The sequence below is a fragment of the Ctenopharyngodon idella genome, chromosome 4, assembly GCF_019924925.1.
Source record: "Ctenopharyngodon idella isolate HZGC_01 chromosome 4, HZGC01, whole genome shotgun sequence".
Classification (NCBI taxonomy): domain Eukaryota; kingdom Metazoa; phylum Chordata; class Actinopteri; order Cypriniformes; family Xenocyprididae; genus Ctenopharyngodon; species Ctenopharyngodon idella.
Window position 1 is genome coordinate 11,000,926 of NC_067223.1, and position 20,307 is coordinate 11,021,232.

The window sequence follows — 20,307 nt, forward strand, 5'->3', positions numbered from 1 at the left end:
ATAAAATTGGTTACACTTTATTTGAATGTGTCCCTATTACTCTACATATAATCTGAGGTTAGTGTCATTTTTCTTTTAATTAAATGGCATTGGTGTGTTTTTTTTTTTTTTTGTTATATAGTGAAATTACATCATTTAGGCATTTTTGATCCACTGCATGCATTCACTTCACATTAGACATTTATTGTTTATGTGTTTCTAGACATAATATATGTGTAAATAGAACATATAATGATCCCTTCTAATCTGTGGGGTTATTTGCAAAGCTGCTTTATCCACTATTTCTTGTAGGAAAGGAGTTTAAGCGTCTGTAAATTACTGAAATATAATTTCATGTTATGAGGTATTATGAAATTGTTGTTATCAAACTCTGTTACAGCAGTGTAACTGACCAATGAGAGTGGAGAATTCGTGAATCGGCGCGCCCCCTCGCAGCATCAGCAGCCCCGCCCCTGGTGACGTAACGCGCTCAGCTGTGCGGTAAACAGCGGCGGCGAGCGGCTGCGGACCGATGCCGACCCCATCGCAGGGACGGACGGACAGCATCAGGAGGCGACATGCCCGCTGCAGCTCCTCACTCGTTCGTCCTAAGACCCTCTGACACCCTCATCTTCACCACCTCCACCCTGCGGCACTGATGAAGCCTCCCCTGTCGAACCCACAACGGGCCGAAGGGCGGATAGAGGAGAGAGAGGATGTACTGGCGCGTCGGATTCGCCTGGAGCCGTTCCTGCGCGCTTGAACTTGGCCGGAACAAGAGCTTCTCGTTCGGCTTGTGCGGCTCCGATGAGCATCTTTCGTTGTATGCGTACATCATCGCCTACCCGCTGCAGGAGTACGGAGGGATCATGTCTGCTTTAGGCTCCGACTCCTGGTGGAGGAAAACACTATACATCACCGGGGGCGCGCTGCTCGCCGCCGCTGCCTATTTGCTACACGAGCTGCTTGTCATTAGGTATTATGGATTATATGCAGATTGAATCTATCTATCTATCTATCTATCTATCGCATATGTAAAGAGTATGTCAGTTTATTTAGTTCACCTGCAAACCTCTGCCTTTGCAGGGAATTCCCTTGGATGGAGCTGAGAGGGGCCATGAACAGGGTCTTTTTTAGAAAGGAAAATTAACTAAATTAATATCCTGGACAAGTCAACACAGTGCAGTGCCGTCCATTTGTTATCCTCTGCTGAGGAAGAATGAATGAATACCTGCTAACTCAATGAATTTTGAGCAGGACGCAAGAATAGGATGCTATTTATTTCCTTGTCTAAAGCATGAATGTTGACATGTTGATGGGTGCTATTTCAAGGACACAGTTGCAGGCCTAGAGGATAATGTCTACTTGTGTTATTGTGATGTGACAGAACGGCCTTTATCGACCCCTTGTGAGACTGTAAATAGTGACCCGTCAATTTAGTGATCAGACATAGTGAATTGGGTTTAATTCTGTGCTTTTGCTTCGTCTCTGACCTTTGAAGAGACAGCAATGCTGTTAGTCCTCAGCAAAACCTCTCAGGTTACATGAAGTCTGGCTGTTATTCGATTCACATGAACTATTGATTCAGACATGCATTACACAAATATAATAACATATGATTAATTGTTTTAAAGGGATAGTTCACCCAAAAATGAAAATTATCCCATGATTTACTCACACTCAAGCCATCCTAGGTGTATATGACTATCTTCTTTCAGACAAACACAATCTGAGATAAATTTAAAAATATCCTGGCTCTTCCAAGCTTTATAATGGTAGTGAAGGGGGGGGCAGATTTTAAAGCGCCAAAAAAATGCATCAATCCATTATAAAAAATAATACCATACGGCTCCAGTGGGTTAATAAAGGCCTTTTGAAGCGAAGCGTTTTTGTAAGAAAAATGTCCATATTTAAAACTTTATAAACTAAAATAACTAGCTTCCGGCAGACGACCGTACGCATACTGTGCAAGTCGACTTGCGTCAAATGAGTAACCCCTGATGCGATGTATGACGCAGGATGTAGGAGTATTGTAAGCTTAGACGGCTCTCGCAGTTCAAACAAATAGCTCCTCTTCTCTTATATCGAAATTATCGTTTTAGACTTCTAATTTGTGACCGGTGTTTTGTTTTGCTCAATCCTCTGCGCTTCCGTGTTCGTCAAAACGTCATGCGTCAGGTCAGGGGTTACTCTCACACTGTAAATCGATGCGTACTACCGGAAGCTAGTTATTATAGTTAATAAAGTTTTAAATATGGATATTTTTCTTACAAAAACCCATCGCTTTGCTTCAGAAGTCCTTTATTAACCCCCTGAAGCCGTATGGATTACTTTTATGATGGATGGATGCATAATGGAGGATATTTTTAAATATATCTCCGATTGTGTTTGTCTGAAAGAAGATAGTCATATACACCTAGGATGGCTTGAGGGTGAGTAAATCATGGGATAATTTTCATTTTTGGGTAAACTATCCCTTTAAGTTCAAACATATAAGAACAAAACTGAAAGGAGAAAGCTAATGACTATGATGCTTCAATGAATTTCAGCACTAGCGAAGTGGACAGCGACTAAATCCTGCTGATAGAAAACACTGAAGAATGAACTCTGAACTTGATGTTTCCAGTGCATTTTGAAACAAAATTGATAATTTGGGGATTTGATGAACTTGTAGGAAAGAACAGGAGTTGGACTCTGAAGACGCCATCATTCTGCATCAGTTTGCCCGGCCCAAAACCGGAGTCCCTAGCCTGTCCCCCTTCTGCCTGAAGATAGAAACCTACCTGCGCATGGCGGACCTTCCCTACCAGGTATCGAAATATGATGTCTGAGATTATGTTCTGAAAAGAGATGGACGTTTGGGTGTTTTTCAAACTGTTTTCTCCTCAGAACTACTTCGATGGGAAGTTGTCTCCTCAAGGGAAGATGCCTTGGATCGCGTATAATAAGGAGCAGGTGTGTGGGACTGAGTTCATCATCGACTTCCTGGAGGAGAAGCTCGGCGTGAACCTCAACTCCAGCCTGAGTCCTCAGGAGAAAGCCATCTCACGTGCCATCACCAAAATGGTGGAGGAACACTTCTACTGGTGAGACTGAGCTGGTTTTCTTCTACATCATGATCTGGTATTTGAACAATATTCGTCAATTCTTTATTATATTCTGGAAGAGTTGTTGTAGTAGAGCGTTGTTGCCATGTCGTCATTTTACGCCGGACTGCTTCACAAACGAGGGTCAATTCAACGCTGGATTTGCACAAAAGATTAACATGACGGCACATGCTAGTCGTTGAGATGAATCAGCTTCACAGCAACTACATAAATTTATCCACTAACCATTCAGAAACGTCTAGATGCATTGTAACTTCTTCCTGAGTCTCTCCATCAGTGTCTGACTCCGGTTTGAACAATGTAAGGCTGAACACGTTACTGACAATTGTCATTTTAGCTGTGTGAGATTCTCCAGCTTTGTTGTTGTTGAGCAACCGAAACGTGAGCTGTTAAAGCTCCGCCCTCTTCTGGAAAGGGGGCCGGAAGCAGCAGCTCATTTGCATTTAAAGGGACACACAAAAACGGCGCGTTTTTGCTCACACACAAATAGGGGCAAATTTGACAAGCTATAATAAATGATCTGTGGGGTATTTTGAGCCGAAACTTCACAGACACATTCTGGGGACACCAGAGACTTGTATTATATCTTGTAAAAGGGAGCTCATATTTGAGGAGGAAAACACCTCAGTTTTATTTAGAGGCCCAAACTGAGCAAAACAATGCAGATGTTATTTATATGAGCAAAAAAGAATGGAATATAATGGAATATAAATCTGAGATCTTTTAGCAGACTACTTACATAAAGAGCATATGAATATCAGTGGTCACTCTGTTTATATCTTAGTAAGATGATATTTAAATGCTTTGTTTTGTGATCAGATTTCTGTAGTTTTCACTGTGCGGTCAAAACATAATGCAATACAATACAATGATGATTGAGAGATATACAAATAACATTCCTCAAAAGCCTGATGTATCATATTTGATTCTCACATTTTAACATGATTTTCTAAAAAAATATGTATGGATAATCAAGTAAACCTAAGTTGCTTCAGTCCCTTGAAATATTAATAACAATATTGAAGTTATTCTTATGTTTACATTATAAAATCAGTACAGATTTCACAGCAAAAAGACACATGTACCATTACACGAAGGGTGACGTTTTTTTTTTACAATTATTCTACTTGCTAAAAAAGCATAAAAAGGCAGGTTAGAAGAATTTGTGTATCAAATTCGATACAGTAAGCTCTGTAGAGTTAAGTAGGATTTTGATTACTGAACAACTAAAATGTGTTGATAATCAAGATGAGATGTGGTGGTGTGTGTTTTGCTTTAGGACGATAGCATACTGTCAGTGGGTGGACAATGTGGAGGAAACGCAGAAGATGTTAGCCACAAATGGGCCGCTGAGTGACCTGCTCAGGTGGATCTTGAGTCAGGTGAACGGTGGCATCGTGAAGAGAGAGATGTACGGGCACGGGATCGGACGCTTCTCCAAAGAGGATGTTTACACTCTGATGGAGAAAGACATGCGCACCCTTGCCACACTCCTTGGTATGTTTTAAATGTCTGGGGCCCGCTTTGTGAGCTTTATTGAAAGGACATTTTAGTGATTTAGTCTAAATCATTCTTAGTGATTTATTAGATCATTTTAGATCAGGGATGGGCAAACTCGGTCCTGGAGGGCCACTTTCCCGCAGAGTTTAGCTCTAACCCTGATACAACTATTCCTGAAGGCATTGATTAGCTTGTTCAGGTGTGTTTGATAATTAGGGTTGGGGCAAATCTCTGCAGGACCCTCCAGGACCGAGTTTGCCCATCCCTGTTCTAGATCAATCTGGAGAGTTCAGAGCTTTTGAAACAGGTTACAAAACAATGCAGCAATGCATCTGTGCTGCCCTCTAGTGCTCAGTAAGCCTAAGTCTTGCTTTCACACTGCAAAAAAATGATTTTCTTATTCACTCATTCAGTATTTTTGTCTTGTTTTCCAGTACAAACATTTAAACACTCCTTAATCAGGATACATTTACTTCAGAATGATTTAGGATGTTAAGTGGGGTAACTCAAGATTATTATGACATTTTATATGAGCATGATTCATATATTTAAGTGTGAAAATGTCAATATTTGTTCATTAGAGGTGAATTACTATTGTTCATTATTTGCGGTATGGACAAAAATGATCAAATGGCTTGTTGAGGAGAGATAAGCTATTTTGATTTTCACCCGACACATGATAAATGGCCAACAAAATTGCCTGAGCCATATGTAGAGACTAGAATATCAAAGCAACCAACCAGAAAACACATTAAGGGCACGTTTACATGACAATGATGTACTGAGAATGGAAAAGTTTTTCTTTTGTGTTGTCAAAACGATCCCCATTCACATAGATCCGCGAAAATGACTAAAAAGCTGCATTATGCATGCCAGGCCAGTAGTTGGCAATGTCACTTTGTAAAGAAACACTACCCGCCTATAAACTGAACATGTAATATGCATGCACATGACATTCCCATTTTCACAAATTCATGTTTTTGTAGATTACACTGACACGATAACGGTTTCATTTTCAAAAACTTGCACTTTAAAAGACGTTTTCAGGTTTGCATTTTTAAGCATCCAATGCCATTGTGTAAATGAGTGACCAAAACGCATAAAAAAAGTTTTCCGTTTTTTTTTTAAACGTTGTCATGTAAACGCCCTCCTAAAAAAACATAAAAACTATACTATTGTCTTATATAATTCAATTTGATAATAATAATTTCATGCACAGGCGATAAAAAGTATCTAATGGGCCCGAAGCTTTCCACAGTAGATGCTGCTGTATTTGGTCATCTTGCTCAGGCTATGTGGACTCTCCCTGGGACACGTCCGGAACAGTTAATCAAAGGTGAGGTCATGCTTTTTTGTATGGGAATATAAAGTACGTTCATGTGTTCTGAGCCTATGAACTGACTGAACTGACTCTGCGCAGGTGAGTTCATCAACCTGGCCATGTACTGTGAGCGAATCCGCCGGAAATTCTGGCCGGAGTGGTTTGTGGATGTCGACGACCTTTACTACGATGGACTGAGCGAGGAGCCGGATTCTCCTTCCCAGCTTCCGGATTTGGGTCTCTATTCTCGCAGCGGCAGCTTCCAGGAGCAGGACAGCTCTCTGTCGCACCACAACACCCCGTCGCCGGACAGCGACATCACCGGACGCTCCCTATTCGATTCTGACATGGACACAGAATGCTCAGAAACGGAGCAGTTGAAGTGATAAACACACCCATTTATGATGTATCTGCACGGGCCCCACCCCTTTGTTTTCCCAAAAACCCTTTAGCAGGGGAAGGGCTGGTCAAATGAAGATGTTATCGAAGTGACGTGGCGAGGGATGGCAGTAAAGCAAATGGGAAAAGCATTCTGACAATTTTTATTTGACGAAAGAGAGGATTTTATTAAATGAGGAAAGGCCTGGCCAGAGAGAATCCTGATCAACAGGAAGAAAAAACATCAAACAGAATAATAAAAATGGATGGAGTGAAAATTAAAAGGAGTGAATGACGCTTCAGCTGAATCACTCCTCCCGCAGTGTGACATCATCACAGTGCTCGGAATCATCAGAATGACATCATCACATGTGACCACCTCCCATTTACCATGTGTGTTTGTAGCTAAACGGCATTTCTTACATCCTGGGATTTATTATTATACGGGTAGTCAGACAGAAAGAAGGATTTTAGGTGATGATTGAAATGTGTAGATACTTATTAAGTGAAACACCTTGACTAATTTAGGCAGCACAATATTTCATAGTCCATCTAAAATTCATGTCCAGTTTTATTCGGTCAAAACTATGAAGTGTGTTATGAAAGAGCAAAGCAAGAAAATTTGTGAATTATTATTGTGATGTCTGACCAGAAATCAGCTGATGTTATTTATGTTCTCAAACCGTTGCAGCAAACTTGCCATAATTATGCAAAGCATTAATTAATAATTCACCCCAAAAAAAGGAAAATTATAAAATTTACTGTTTAACATAGACAATTGAATCAAAGTTTGCGTTTTTCATATAATGGAAAAAATTGACAATTCTTATTTTTATGGAATATTGCGGTATTTATTATAAATGATTTATTCTTGAACATTTTTACTTTTTTTTAATTCATATGCCCTTAATCTTTAATCAAAATAACTTCCCCTCCCTATTGCAGCAACATCTCTTCTCTTCTGATGACGTGTTTACTGGCGCGAGGGCGGGACAACCTGTCACTCACATGAGGTCGACCAATAGCAAACCACAACCATCCAATCAATTCCCCATGGACAAAATGAAGTCCCGCCCTATATTTTGTCTATATATTCTTCAGATATACATCACAATAGAGAAGAAAAAAACAATCGCAACTTCTGTATTATGTCGACTTTACACATGACGCGATGTTAAACGTCAGTGATGTCAAATGCCATTGGCTGCCATTGGTATTATTATTATTTTGTTTGTTTTTTTTGGATGAATTATTCATAGTGAATATGTTCCAGTTACAAAAATAATGTAAATGCCTTGCAGATTTTGAATCTTATTTTTTCAGTTTATCATACGAACAAACAGGAAAACAGGTCTCATCGCATCCGCTTGTCGGAGAAAGTGTAAACAGCAAGAACTGACGGCGATATATCTATGGACTTTTAAGGTAATCAGCTAACCTAGCTAGTTAATTTTATTGTTAACGTTTTATTCAATTTTAATATCCGAATGTTAGTGAGAATTTAAAAAAAAAACTAATCTCTAAAGGCATCTAGAGTAAAACAGCACATACAAACGAACTAAACCGGAAGCGATGCAACCTGTTTTACAGAATAGCTACGGAAGTTTGTTGCGCAGCATAACCGTATTGAAGTGTTTATCAATCATAAAACACTCATATATGTGTGTGCAGCTGTGCTGAATGTGTAGGTAAAACATCATTTGTGTTTGTCGAACAGCAAACACTTCGGATGGGTTTCTGTGATTGTGCAATAGCGCCCCCTGTGGACTGAATCATGGCTTACATTGACATGACAGAAAGCACAGGAGGAGAATAGAACAGAATACCCCGGTAATGCAGCAGTGTTACTCAAATGTAGCGATTACAGAAGGGAGGCACATAACACAATACAGATGGAGACACACAGCTGATGCCCGTGTACGTGTGTGTCCATCTGCTGCATGACTGAGTCACTGAGTCATCGTTACACATGAATACACTCGCAGGAATCATCTCCCAGGGGCTGATGCACAACGAATGACACATCCAAGACGGGAGACTTATGTTTTTTTCTGTTCCGTAGTGAGATATAATCTGTATCTTGCTGTGCCATACACACATCCTTCATGTTACCACAAATGCCCTTTTATTATCTTGAAAGTAATCCTGTCTATGTCGAGCTCTTATAAGAAAGAATGGAAAGTGTTTCGCCATTTTTACGCCCTTTAAATGCAAATGTACCTATCTGATGTTTGTTCAAACACAAGTTCGCCAAAATTGTTAGAAAATGTGTATGAAAAAACATTTTTATATAAACATCAGGTTCACTAACTGAAAAAGGCTACTGTTTGAAAAGGGTTTGCATGCCTTTAATTATTTTTTAAAAAGTGCATAAAATTGGCAGTCAATCTGATTAAAACTATCAAATTTTTTCTTAAGATGTTTGTTTACTTGCTTGTTGTATTTTCTTGATTTAAGACTGTGCCTGTTTCTATAAACAAACAATTATTATATATATTTTTTATATTTTTTTTAATGTAATTCCTGAACCACTTGACCACTTGTTTTATTTATTTATGGCTTATGATTAATTTTATATTTTCAAAGTATCGCAAATGACTTATTCTTGACTTTTATTTTCATATTTTTTTTTGTGAAAATCTAGTTGTTTTAGTTGCAAAGGTTTGCTCTGAGAGCTGTGTGTTTTACACGCTGTAAGTTTGATTATATTGAATGACGATGTTCACTAGGGCAGAATTCAAGGCCTCGCTACTATTGCAAATGAATTTTTAATGCTTATTTGTTGAGCTTAGCCAGTTTTATCATCTCATACATGATAATCTTGTAGTTATTTACCTCACAAGACTCACGACCCCACTCGTATGCCAAATGTGTTGGAAATATGGCAACACACAGATGGAATAATGTTGGAAAGCCAAAGGTGAAAGTTCAAATCTCTCATATGTTTTCTCACAGGTGTGTGTGCTGATTTTAGAGCCATACTACAGAGTCTGTGTTGTGTGTATCATGACCCTGATGGATTTATGGATTTATTATGGGCTTGACATAATATTGGGGAGGGAGGGGTTGTGTACATGAATGATCACTGTAACATAAGGAACTAAATTTGTCTGGCGAATGTGTTAAAGATACTCAAAATATTTCATGAAATATAGCTGTATTAAATGAAACGCTCCTGGTTGTATGTTTGGTTTCTGATTACAGTCCATTCTTTAAATCTTCTATACCAAAAGATACATATTATTTAGAAGGTTTTAAAACTCTCTCATTTCTTTCCTTAAGTGTGGCACAAATATGAGGATGCTTATTAGTAAAATTAAAGCTAAATTATTATAAATTATACATTTCACTGTGCTTGTTTTAGGTTTAATGGTTTAATTTTATTTATTTAGTTCAGCTAATTCAACTATTGATATTTTAGATTGATTGGCGGATCTGTGAGGTAGTTACACCCATCAGGTGACTTTAATTTGCATTGGTTTGTTCGAAGGAAATAAAATCCATCTTAAGAGTTTAGGAAAACACAAAAGTTTTAAAGTTGACCTTCAGTCGATCCAGAGTGATTGATCCAAAGGTTTTTAAGTGCCACCATATTACAAGAACTTTCCAACGCTAAGAACTTTCTCTCAAACACAAGCTTATCAAAACTTATTCTCACTATCAAAATTCACAACCAATATACATTTACTTAAAGGTGTAGTTCACACAAAAAAAAATTTTCTCAACCCTCAATAAATCTGTATGAGTTTCTTTGTTCAGTTGAACAGAAAATAAAATATTTTAATGAATGTTGGTAACCAAACAGTTGCTGGTCCCCATTGACTTCCATGATATGGAGGGAAAAAAAACACTATTGAAGTCAATGGGGATCAAAAACTGTTTGGTTACCAACATTCTTGTGTCCAACAGAAGAAAGAAATTCCTACAGCTTTAGAACAACTTCTTCTGTTTGAGTAAATGGCAATTTTTATTTTTGGGTGAACTATCCCTTTAAGACTTGATGGGTTTTAGCATGTTATAACCAGTGTTGGGGGTAACGCATTACAAGTAACTTGAGTTACGTAATCAGATTACTTTTTTCAAGTAACTAGTAAAGTAATGCGATACTTTTAAATTTACAACAAAATATCTGAGTTACTATTTTGTTTTCCCATTTATTGACTGACAGTCCTCATGTTGAGAGAGATCGTGAGTAAGTGCAGAGGTGTTGCGTGCGCTGTGTAAAAATGATGGTTATTGTAGTTCTAGACTAAATGTTAGCATACATTTACTCATATAACTTGCACAAAAACTGTAAGTATTCCTCAAAATGAATAAAAACAGTGAAATGCAACCTCAGAATTTTACACAAACCGAAAAATGTAAAAAAAAAAAAAAGAAAAAAAAATTTAATATATTAAAAAAAAATACTTTATGTATTTAATCTCACTTTATTAATGTCTTTGCTGCTGACCTTCGATGATCAAATTCAGCAATACTAATAAGCAAAAATGACTTTAGATAACATCACATTTATGATCAGCCTGAAGATTAGCCTATTTGTTTCACTTTTGGTGTGAAAGGGCCTTTACATTTGCCAAAAATTGAACTTTTTTGAGAAATAGTAGGCCTAATGTAACGCATTACCTTCGATAAAAAGTAACTAAGTAACGCAATTAGTTATTTTTTTAGGGAGTAGCGTAATATTGTAATGCATTACTTTAAAAAGTAACTTTCCACAACACTGGTTATAATGTTACAAATCTTCATGGTACAATCTGCACTGACAACACGCAGGCAAGATGAGTGACTAAAAACGGTATATTTATAAAATACACCGCCACGCTCATATTCCACGACTTTATATCTGTATCTTTGACTAAACAGACCAAGAAAACAGCTATCTCTATTTCACTAAGAGTTGCTCCAACACATTTTGTCAATAGATGGCGCTCACAGCACATACTCGCAGGGAGAGGACACGCGCCGCGCGCGCACACAGACGTTAACTTAGCTATCTAAATGGGGACAATGCATAGATTTCTATTGTTTTTATATGCAGCTATAAATATAGCCTAACCATAACCCACACACTAACCCTAAACCTACCAGAAAACTTTCTGCATTTACAATAATAATTAAAAAAACCTTTGATTTTAATGACATTTTTAAAAATAAGGACATCCCCAAAATGAGTTATTGGGAGTTTTTGTCATATTTAGCTCACTTTTGGTCACAAATTTGTATCTAGAATATTGTTAAGCAGGTACACACACACACACACACACACACACACACACACAAATGCGGGTTTTTAAAGGCAGTCGATATTTCCAAGGCCTTGGGATTCACTATTCATTATAAACACACAATAAATAGGCTACAAATAAACAAGACATCTAGTGTGTTTTTGCTCGTTTTCCTAAAATTGTTCATTAATGAAGCAGTAAATTGATTTTTTGGAATGGCCGATGATATTTGGAAAGACCGTCTGACAAATAGCCAGTGTTAAAACAATACAAAACATTTTATCGTTTCAAATCTAGTAAATTATATATTATAGATCACTAATGTTCTATTAGTAGCAGTAGTTTGATATTTTGTTTCCATTTGGAATATTTAAAAAAAAAAAAAAAAAAAAAAAGAGTCCTATTTAGATCCAGAATAGCATCATAAAATATTCACGTACGTCTCCGTTCTCTCGTTTGAACCGGTCTAATCCGTCTTCATTACGAGTGAAATGGCAAACATTTGCCTCCATGGTCACGTAGAAATCGAAGCGAAGGAATTGCAACGGGATCTACAGCATCATCTCATCCCGAGGCAACATTACATTCAACAGCCTTGATGCTCAAATAATGTGTGAAATTGTGAATCCATTTATCTTGAAGATCTTCATTCACGGGGCACAGATTCACGAGAGGCACTTCTTTATATAAAAAATGTATTCATTTAATGACAAAAGGCTTTTAAAAACTGTGCAATTTTTCTGTCAAAACCAAAGACGTTACTGGCCTCAATAGGGCACACTGACAGCTTGTGCTTTGGCAGTGCCAGTTTAAGTGCACAAATATACAAGTATTCACAGAGCCATAGAAAATTAAAATTCAAAATCCACGCACAATGTCCTTGTTTTTCGATGCAGGCCATCATATAATTGTAACACAGCTGGTGTAGTATTTCTCGTTAAAAAAGAGAGATCAATTTGGGATAAACAAGAAACACAAAATATCAAACAGATACAAACATGTTGAGGCTTATACATTTAGCTGACGCACAAAATCACACAATGTTACTATAATAAAAATTGGGCAAGAAACACTGGCCTCACATTATTATTATTATTATTACTATTAATATAGTGTTTTTAAATCTTGAGATTTATACGCCATAAGCGTTTCCAGACAAATTAATGAAATGTAAATAAAAGCTTGTTTTTTTTTATTTTTTTTTTTTTTATATATATATCTGGAATATGAAATATTACAATCATACGATTCTATTTGGGTTTCTTTTAGATTTCCCAAATCAGAAAAAAACAAAGAAAAATGATTTAAAATAAAAGGAGAGAAAAACAAGCCACTGTCTCAAATCGTGGGCGCTTTTGATTGGATGCTTATAGAAATTCAATCAAAATGTTAAGAAAAACCCAATTGAGTGGTTAATTACAAAGAGCTGGTATCATTTAATTTGATTTGTGAATAGACATTTCGATGTGATCCACAGCACTGTGCGATTCTGGGGAAGGTTTTTAATGTTTCCTCAGGCCTCTGTTTTGCAGCAGCAGTGCGAATCCGTGATCTGCATGAAATCGGGCTGCTTTGCAAGTGAACAACATACAGCAGCACTTGGCAGCCTTTGTTGTGACCGAAATTAGACTTTGAGAGAATTGATCACATTTACATATGTAAATATGTATATAATATGTACATAATGTAAATAATAATAATAATAATAATAAAAGTATTATTATTGTTGTTGTTTTTAATTTTATGCATTAGTAGCCTATATTTGGATCCCTTTATTTAAATAATTTGGAGCTGTTTAGTTAGTATTATTATTATTGCCATTTATATAAGAAGGTGAATGAATTGCAGATACATTTCAATCAAACATTTTGTGATCATGACGGAAATATGTAATAATAATAATAATAATAATAATAAAGCATTTGTCATTAATATCTGTATGAGAACGAATAGCAGACATTGCACCGGATTCATTTCAATCAGGAATAAACCTTTTGTGGTCATGAGGGGAAGATGGCGCGCCCCTGACGCCTTTTTCACAGCTTTCGGTTGGAAGTGATATGATGCTTTCACAGATCCCCGGACTTGAAAAGAAATCTCTTAAATAAAAGTGTATTTACGTTCCCTCTTTAGGTTCAGTCGCGGCGCGTATAACGCCTCGGAGCGTGTTTTCTCGCGCCCGTGCCCGTATATTGTTCGCGCAACCACGCGCGCTCCGCGCCCTCGGAGGTGCCACACACAGAGACGCTTCATCACCGTCGGTCCGCCCCGAACGGGCTCGTGGCCGGGACAAAGAGACAGTCGATTTATGTTCAAGCCGCCCCTTTCTCACGGAACAGGTGTCTGCGCCCCGTGGTGAGGCGAGGCGTCCCCGTACACGTCCTCGTTCCCGGCCATCGGTCCGTTTTGGGGCGTCATTCGCTTCTCCTTCTGCCGCCGGTTGCAGAACCAGACCCGCACCACTTCCTTCTCTAACTGCAGGCTGTCCGCCAGCGAGTTGATCTCCGACGCCCCGGGTTTCGGGCACTTGAGGAAATGGCTCTCCAGGGCCCCTTTGACACTCACCTCGATGGAGGTCCGCTTTTTCCTCTTCCTCCCCTGCGCGGCGATCTTATCCAGGCTGGTCGGGCTCCCCGAGGTGGAGTCCGCCTCCTCCAGCCATTTGTTGAGCAGGGGCTTGAGTTTGCACATGTTCTTGAAGCTCAGCTGGAGCGCCTCGAACCTGCAGATGGTGGTCTGGGAGAAGACGTTGCCGTAGAGGGTGCCCAGCGCGAGCCCCACGTCCGCCTGCGTGAAGCCCAGCTTGATCCGGCGCTGCTTGAACTGCTTGGCGAACTGCTCCAGGTCGTCCGAGGTCGGCGTGTCCTCGTCCGAGTGCAGGCTCTGCGGGTGGCCGTGCTCGCTCAGATGCGGGCTGTGGTGGTCCTCGTGGTGCATCCCCGGCTCGCCGTAGCCGGGCTGAGAGTAGATCAGGCTTTGCCCGTTGGAGGTGCTCATGCTCGGCATATGCGCGGTGGTGGTCGCGCGCCAAGCGCCCGCCTCGTGATGCTGGCTCTGCTGCACCAGATGCGCTTGTCTCGGCGAATGCTGCAGCTCCTCCACCGGCTTAATGTCCTGCTCGCCCAGCGGGCTGGCGGGCCACGGCGACCCCTCTCCCCCGTGAGACAGCGCCGCCGTCAGCCACTGGTGCGCGTGGCCGAGCGTGCTCCCGCTGCTCTGCAGGGTGGTGTATTCGCTCTGCAGAAGGCTGTGCGCGTCCCTGTAGGCCGGCGGCGGCGTCTGCTGCATGCTGCCGGGCTCCGAGCTGGACGTGAGGATGCTGTAGTGGTTGGACGCCGCGGTCGCCATAGTTTCCACAGCTACTCTGTGCCACAGGCGGCTCCCCAGCGCGCCAGAGCCGCGAGGACGCAGAGGCGCGCACCTGAGATCCGCCTCGCGCTGCTGTCTATTGGTCAGGACCGCTTGACAGATGTGGCAGCGGCGCGTTCATTGGTCGCAGTAGATTCGACACAGAATCCCCATCCCATTGCGCTCTCCTGAAAACAAGCACAGAGAGGGATCAGCAGTGACAGGGCGCAGTGGGCTCCAAAGGTATCCAGCCTGGTTTCATTAAGTTTTTCATTAAGCTGAAATGTTTCAGTTCAACATTATTAAGATGCTGTAAGGTAGTTATTTTGCTGTTTTTTATATAGTCATGCCAATAGAACAGAATAATTAATTCTGCCTTGCATTCGTTATTATTGAGTGTTTTGTACACAAAAAAAGGGAAACGAACCGTGAAAACTAGCATATGAAAACAATTTAATATTTTTATTACTGTCTATATATTGTGTATATTTTTAAGTAAACAAATAAAATAAACGGTATAAAACGTGTTTCATATATTTATATTATATTTAGTTTAAATAAGTGGATAAAACAAAACGCTTTTCAACAAAAAATGAATAAAAAGACATGTGAGTGCATAAGATATTTCATATTGAAAAAGAAAAAAGACTAAGATAGAATCGTGCACAGAATTCATAAATGTGACATGCACTTTAAAATATCGTCATCGTTTCATCCTTTTACCTTCTAATTGATGTAATTTGAGTTTATGAGTTTCAACTTCATTTTCTTCAATCAGTAAATAATTCAAAATGGTTCTCAATCTAGTTGTGAGCACAACCAAATCATCTTAACCATAATAGAATTCAATGAAGTTCAAAATGAAATGCTTACAGTCCATATGGAGATTAAATAGGTGTCTGAGCATTAATAGTTTTTCAGACACAAATTATATGTTTGTTTTATATTTGTGTTGTATTTTCATGGTTGAAATAACTGCACTCTATCTTCTGATGGGATTTCAGAGTGTCTCTGTGTCTCTCGCATGGCTCAAGGAGGGGGCATATTTCTCGGGCCCCTGTCCGTTGCCATGGCGAGAGGTGAATGAAACAACGCCGCCCACGTCACAGCTGCTCGAGCCTTTTCTCTCTCTCTCCTCGCGCGCATAAAGCCCATTTCAAAGCCTGAAAAGCGCATGCAGGGCATCGCAGGGCCGCAGGGCCAGTGAGAGGTGAATGGCAGACTCTACCTCCACCCCAGCCACAGCCTTTTGTAAACATGCACCCACACGCACTTCTCTGGACACATTTTTTGCACTCCCTTGTAATGCATTTCTTGTTTTTTCAATTAAAACATTTAAAAGACAAAAACATGATATTACCATGATACTTTTTCTGAGTGTATAGATTGTGAAATGCTCATGAGTTTTGGTGAAATGCACAGAGCGGTCGTGTTAATTGAGTTGTAATTTTAAGATTCAGAAGCTTCGACACAGTCGTGCACGGCCAAGCAGAAAACACATTAGCTTAATAAAGTAATATGCAAAGTATGGGCTGTTCAATTACACATCCTAATAACGCATAAACGATGCTAGACCCGTTAAAGGGACGGAAAGGCCCAGCGTTTACTATTATTAAACAGTTATCTCTCTGGTATAGTTCCTCCAATCGGTGTTTGAGAGAATAAGAATTAATGGTGAATAATCTGAGCAATAAATTAGCAGTAATTATATCGACCCTGTGCTGGAGTTATTTAATTTCTCATGACTTAATTAGATAGGACTGTTGAGTAACTAAATGTTCCAATTCAAAACATGATCATCATGGGGATTTTTCTTTTTAGACTTTCTTTCTTTTTCATAGCACGAACAGAACAGTCTGGAAACACTGAGTGTCCTTAACAGACATTATATAATTATTTACAGTTTGGTAGTTGATGTACATTATGAATAGCCTATATATGGAATTTAAAAAAATATTTTTTTTCTATTTTAATATACTTATCTGTTGAGCATAATCTAATCTAATCTAATCTAATATAAAGTGTTTATATTACATAATATGAAATTATATATATATATATATATATATATATATATATATATATATATATATTATGTGTGTGTATTCATAAAGTGTTTATATTCAAGTGTTTATATATTTTGATTTGCCACATACATATTACATACAAATTCTTCTCCCTTGTGCAATAATAATAATAATAATAATAATAATAATAATAATAAACTATCAAGAATATGAGATTAATAAAAAGAAAAGAAAAGAACACAATTTAAGTAGAATATAGTATAAAAGAAAAAAGTATAAACACAGTATACAATTTTCCAAATATACAAAAATATGTCTATATAAAATGTTTACTATAAAACATATTTCAGTAACATTTTACAGTAAGGTTTCATTAGTTAACATTAGTTAAATTTAGTTAACATGAACAAAGAAAACAAGACTTCTACAGCATTTATTAATATTAGATAATGTTAATTTCAACATTTACTACATGCTAAAAAATGCTGGGTTGTTTTAACCCAAATTTGGGTCAAATATGGACAAACCCAAAGGTTGGGTTAAATTTCTAAATTAAATTTTTAACCCAATGGTTGGGTTTGTCCATATTTGACCCAAATTTGGGTTGAAACAACCCAGAACTTTTACATTATTAAAATCAAAAGTTGTATTAGTTAATGCACTGTGAACTAACATGAACAAGAGAGGATTTTATGAACTAACATTAACAAAGATTAATAAATACAGTAACAAATGTATTGCTCGTTATTAGTTCATGCTAGTTAATAAATTAACTAATGTTAACATATGAGACCTTATTGTAAAGTGTTACCCATATTTCTATAAATTGTTATTAGAAAGTTTTGTGATAGAAAGTGCATTATGGTAATACAAGAGCAAATTTCTTATTTTGTTATCTCTCACATTTAAAATAAAGTGCACTGAAACACAAATCAATTGCAATATTTATCATTACATATGCCATTTACATTGTGTTTCTTCCTTTGAATGTGTGTGTGGGGTTTGTTTGGGGTTCACCTGTGGTAGATATAAGGGGTGCATGAGCTCCTACAGACCCTCATTCACATGTAATTAGCCTGCACAAAGGGCTCGTTAAATCTGTAATCCCACATGCCTCCTCTCCCTTTGATAGTGTTGGTCAGCTGTGAGCGAATGGCTATTATGCTCCTTATAAAAGAGGGGCAGTTCAGCTCTCTGTAGTAAGGCCCCCACTGTGCACAGCAAAACTGGGGTCAACAGCACCCCAAACACACTGTGTCACACACATACATGCAGCAGAAACACTGTCTCATCACATGTGTCATTAGATCAAACCCTGCACTACAGCGGCTAAAGAAACCACCTGTTCCTAAAATATTATGGTGTGAAAGTGAATCTTAAGAGTTAAAGGCTGTTTGAAAAAGTGTAAAATGCAGATTAAAGCTCTTGGCAAGCACAGTGGCACAATTACTGAACAAATATTTAAAATCTAATTTAAAATCGAATAGCAAATATCATAGCTAAAGGAATATCTGTTCCATCCGTATATAGTATACTCAATACATATGTTAACGCAATTGTATATATTATTAATAATAGTAATAATACTTCTCTCGCTCTTATTCTCTCACAGCCAGGCCCGATAGCTCCCTCATTTTTATTGGGTAGTTTTTTAAATATGTATAATTTTGAAGCCCAGCGGGTTTATCCATTATTACAATAAAAATGCAGAATTACATATATTTTTCACTAGGGTGTGGGATTTTAATGGGGTTATGATTTGAGCTTCTGTCCCTTCTATGGTCTGAGCATTCAGATTTTAGCTCCATGTCTGGTGGTGTGATGTTTTTCTAATTTAGAGCATTTGTGAGGATTATGTATTTTCCGCCTAACTGTGACAAACATTTGGCGCTGGTTCGAGTGAGTGGGAAAATGACATTGCATCATCAGATTAAGTAGGTAATCCAGAGGTGTCTGTGTCTCTGGCTTTGTGTGGGAGGATATAATGAACACACTAATTAGGGGTATTATTTAGATAATGGGTGTAAATCTTTGTCTGAGTAGCTTAGGCAGTTATGATAAAACTGTAATGTGCAAATCCAAAGTCATTAAGATATTTAGTTGATTGTCCAAGATCTTTGGAAGGCGGCTAACTGATACCGCTGATTGATTCCCTTGTTCCCTGAACTTTTATGACTTGATAGGGGAAAAAATAAAGTCTCTTTCTCCTGTGCTCAGAAGCAGGAGTTTGGTAGTTTAATGGCTGATTGGATTTTACCGTCTTTGCAACAGACCATTAAAAATCCACATGGATGTTTTGCTCCTCTTGCATCCTCTGAAGACGTGAGAGTATAAATATAAGAGGTCATGTTTTCAGGGTCACTGTGACTTTAAATTTTCTTTCAAATGGCTAGCACATTAAACACTAAACTAGGGGAAAGGCTACTTGATTCTGATCGGTCAATATCGCCACCCAACAGTCTGATATTTCTTAATGTTTTTCGTCGTCCATGGCATCGCTGTATATCAGAAATTGATGTAACTGAAACAGGTAATACAAACATAACTAGCGCTACCTTGCATCTCAGTTAGCGATTGTCATGCAAATGACTTTAGTGTTTAGTCTTTTCTATTTTTCAGAATTAAGATAATATACAAGTAAAATTATGAAATAAAATGATAAATTATAGTAGAATTATAAAACTCAATATTAACTCAACATTTCACGTTCAAGGAAACAGATGACTGTACATCATTGTTAATATATGAATTTCAGCATAATAATACTCCAAGGATGCTAGAACTTTAAAATAATCATTATGTTAGCAACAAAACACTCCCATGATTCCTGAACACTTGAACGAATTCTCTCCGAATGTATGAACATTCCAATTCTAGAACATAAAAGCAAGAGAATTTCAGAGAATTCTCCTAATTTCTTGAGCATCAGAACATTTCAGTGATCTAGAACAGTAAAATTCTATTCATGTGTGAGTATCAGCATCAAAACACCTCCAATGTTCTAGATATCTGTAACGAAGGCTAATTTCAACATTCTAGAACATTAGAACTCTCCTAATGTCTCAAGAATCAGAACATTCCAGTGATCTAGAACAGTAAAATTCTATTCATGTGTGAGTATCAGCATCAAAACACCTCCAATGTTCTATATCTGTAATGAAGGTTAAAATTGCAACATTTTACAACATTAGAACTTTCTTAATGTCTTGAGCATCAGAACATTTCAGTCATTTTGAACAGTAAAATTCTATTCATGTGTGAATGTGAATATCAGCATCAAAACACCGACCGTGCTGGTCACCCTTCAGTGCTCTAGATATCTATAATAAAGGCTAAAATTTCAACATTCTTGAACATTATAACTCTCTTAATATTTCTTGAGAATCAGAACATTTCAGTGATCTAGAATAGTAAAATTC

At 38.1% G+C, this 20,307-nt stretch overlaps 2 protein-coding genes across 2 annotated transcripts; one reads left to right on the forward strand and one right to left on the reverse strand.

The window, feature by feature from the left end:
• Positions 1–439: 439 nt before the first annotated feature.
• Positions 440–9,455, forward strand: faxca (failed axon connections homolog, metaxin like GST domain containing a). The gene is made up of 6 exons (XM_051892258.1): positions 440–955; positions 2,654–2,789; positions 2,869–3,065; positions 4,366–4,583; positions 5,806–5,922; positions 6,007–9,455. Exons 1-6 carry the CDS (start codon positions 696–698, stop codon positions 6,291–6,293), a joined length of 1,215 nt encoding a protein of 404 aa, XP_051748218.1. The 5' UTR covers positions 440–695; the 3' UTR covers positions 6,294–9,455.
• A 1,467-nt stretch (positions 9,456–10,922) lies between these two features.
• pou3f2a (POU class 3 homeobox 2a) lies at positions 10,923–16,768 on the reverse strand. The gene has a single exon (XM_051892331.1). It carries the CDS (start codon positions 14,859–14,861, stop codon positions 13,842–13,844), a length of 1,020 nt encoding a protein of 339 aa, XP_051748291.1. The 5' UTR covers positions 14,862–16,768; the 3' UTR covers positions 10,923–13,841.
• Positions 16,769–20,307: the final 3,539 nt, after the last annotated feature.

What these genes read in the sequence shown, in the direction of transcription:
- pou3f2a (XM_051892331.1), bottom strand. Translation starts at nt 14,861, where the DNA reads ATGGCGACCGCGGCGTCCAACCACTACAGCATCCTCACGTCCAGCTCG.
- faxca (XM_051892258.1), top strand. Translation starts at nt 696, where the DNA reads ATGTACTGGCGCGTCGGATTCGCCTGGAGCCGTTCCTGCGCGCTTGAA. An exon ending in TGGCGGACCTTCCCTACCAG is followed by an intron (nt 2,790 to 2,868) that starts GTATCGAAATAT and finishes TTTTCTCCTCAG; the next exon opens with AACTACTTCGATGGGAAGTT. An exon ending in TCCGGAACAGTTAATCAAAG is followed by an intron (nt 5,923 to 6,006) that starts GTGAGGTCATGC and finishes GACTCTGCGCAG; the next exon opens with GTGAGTTCATCAACCTGGCC.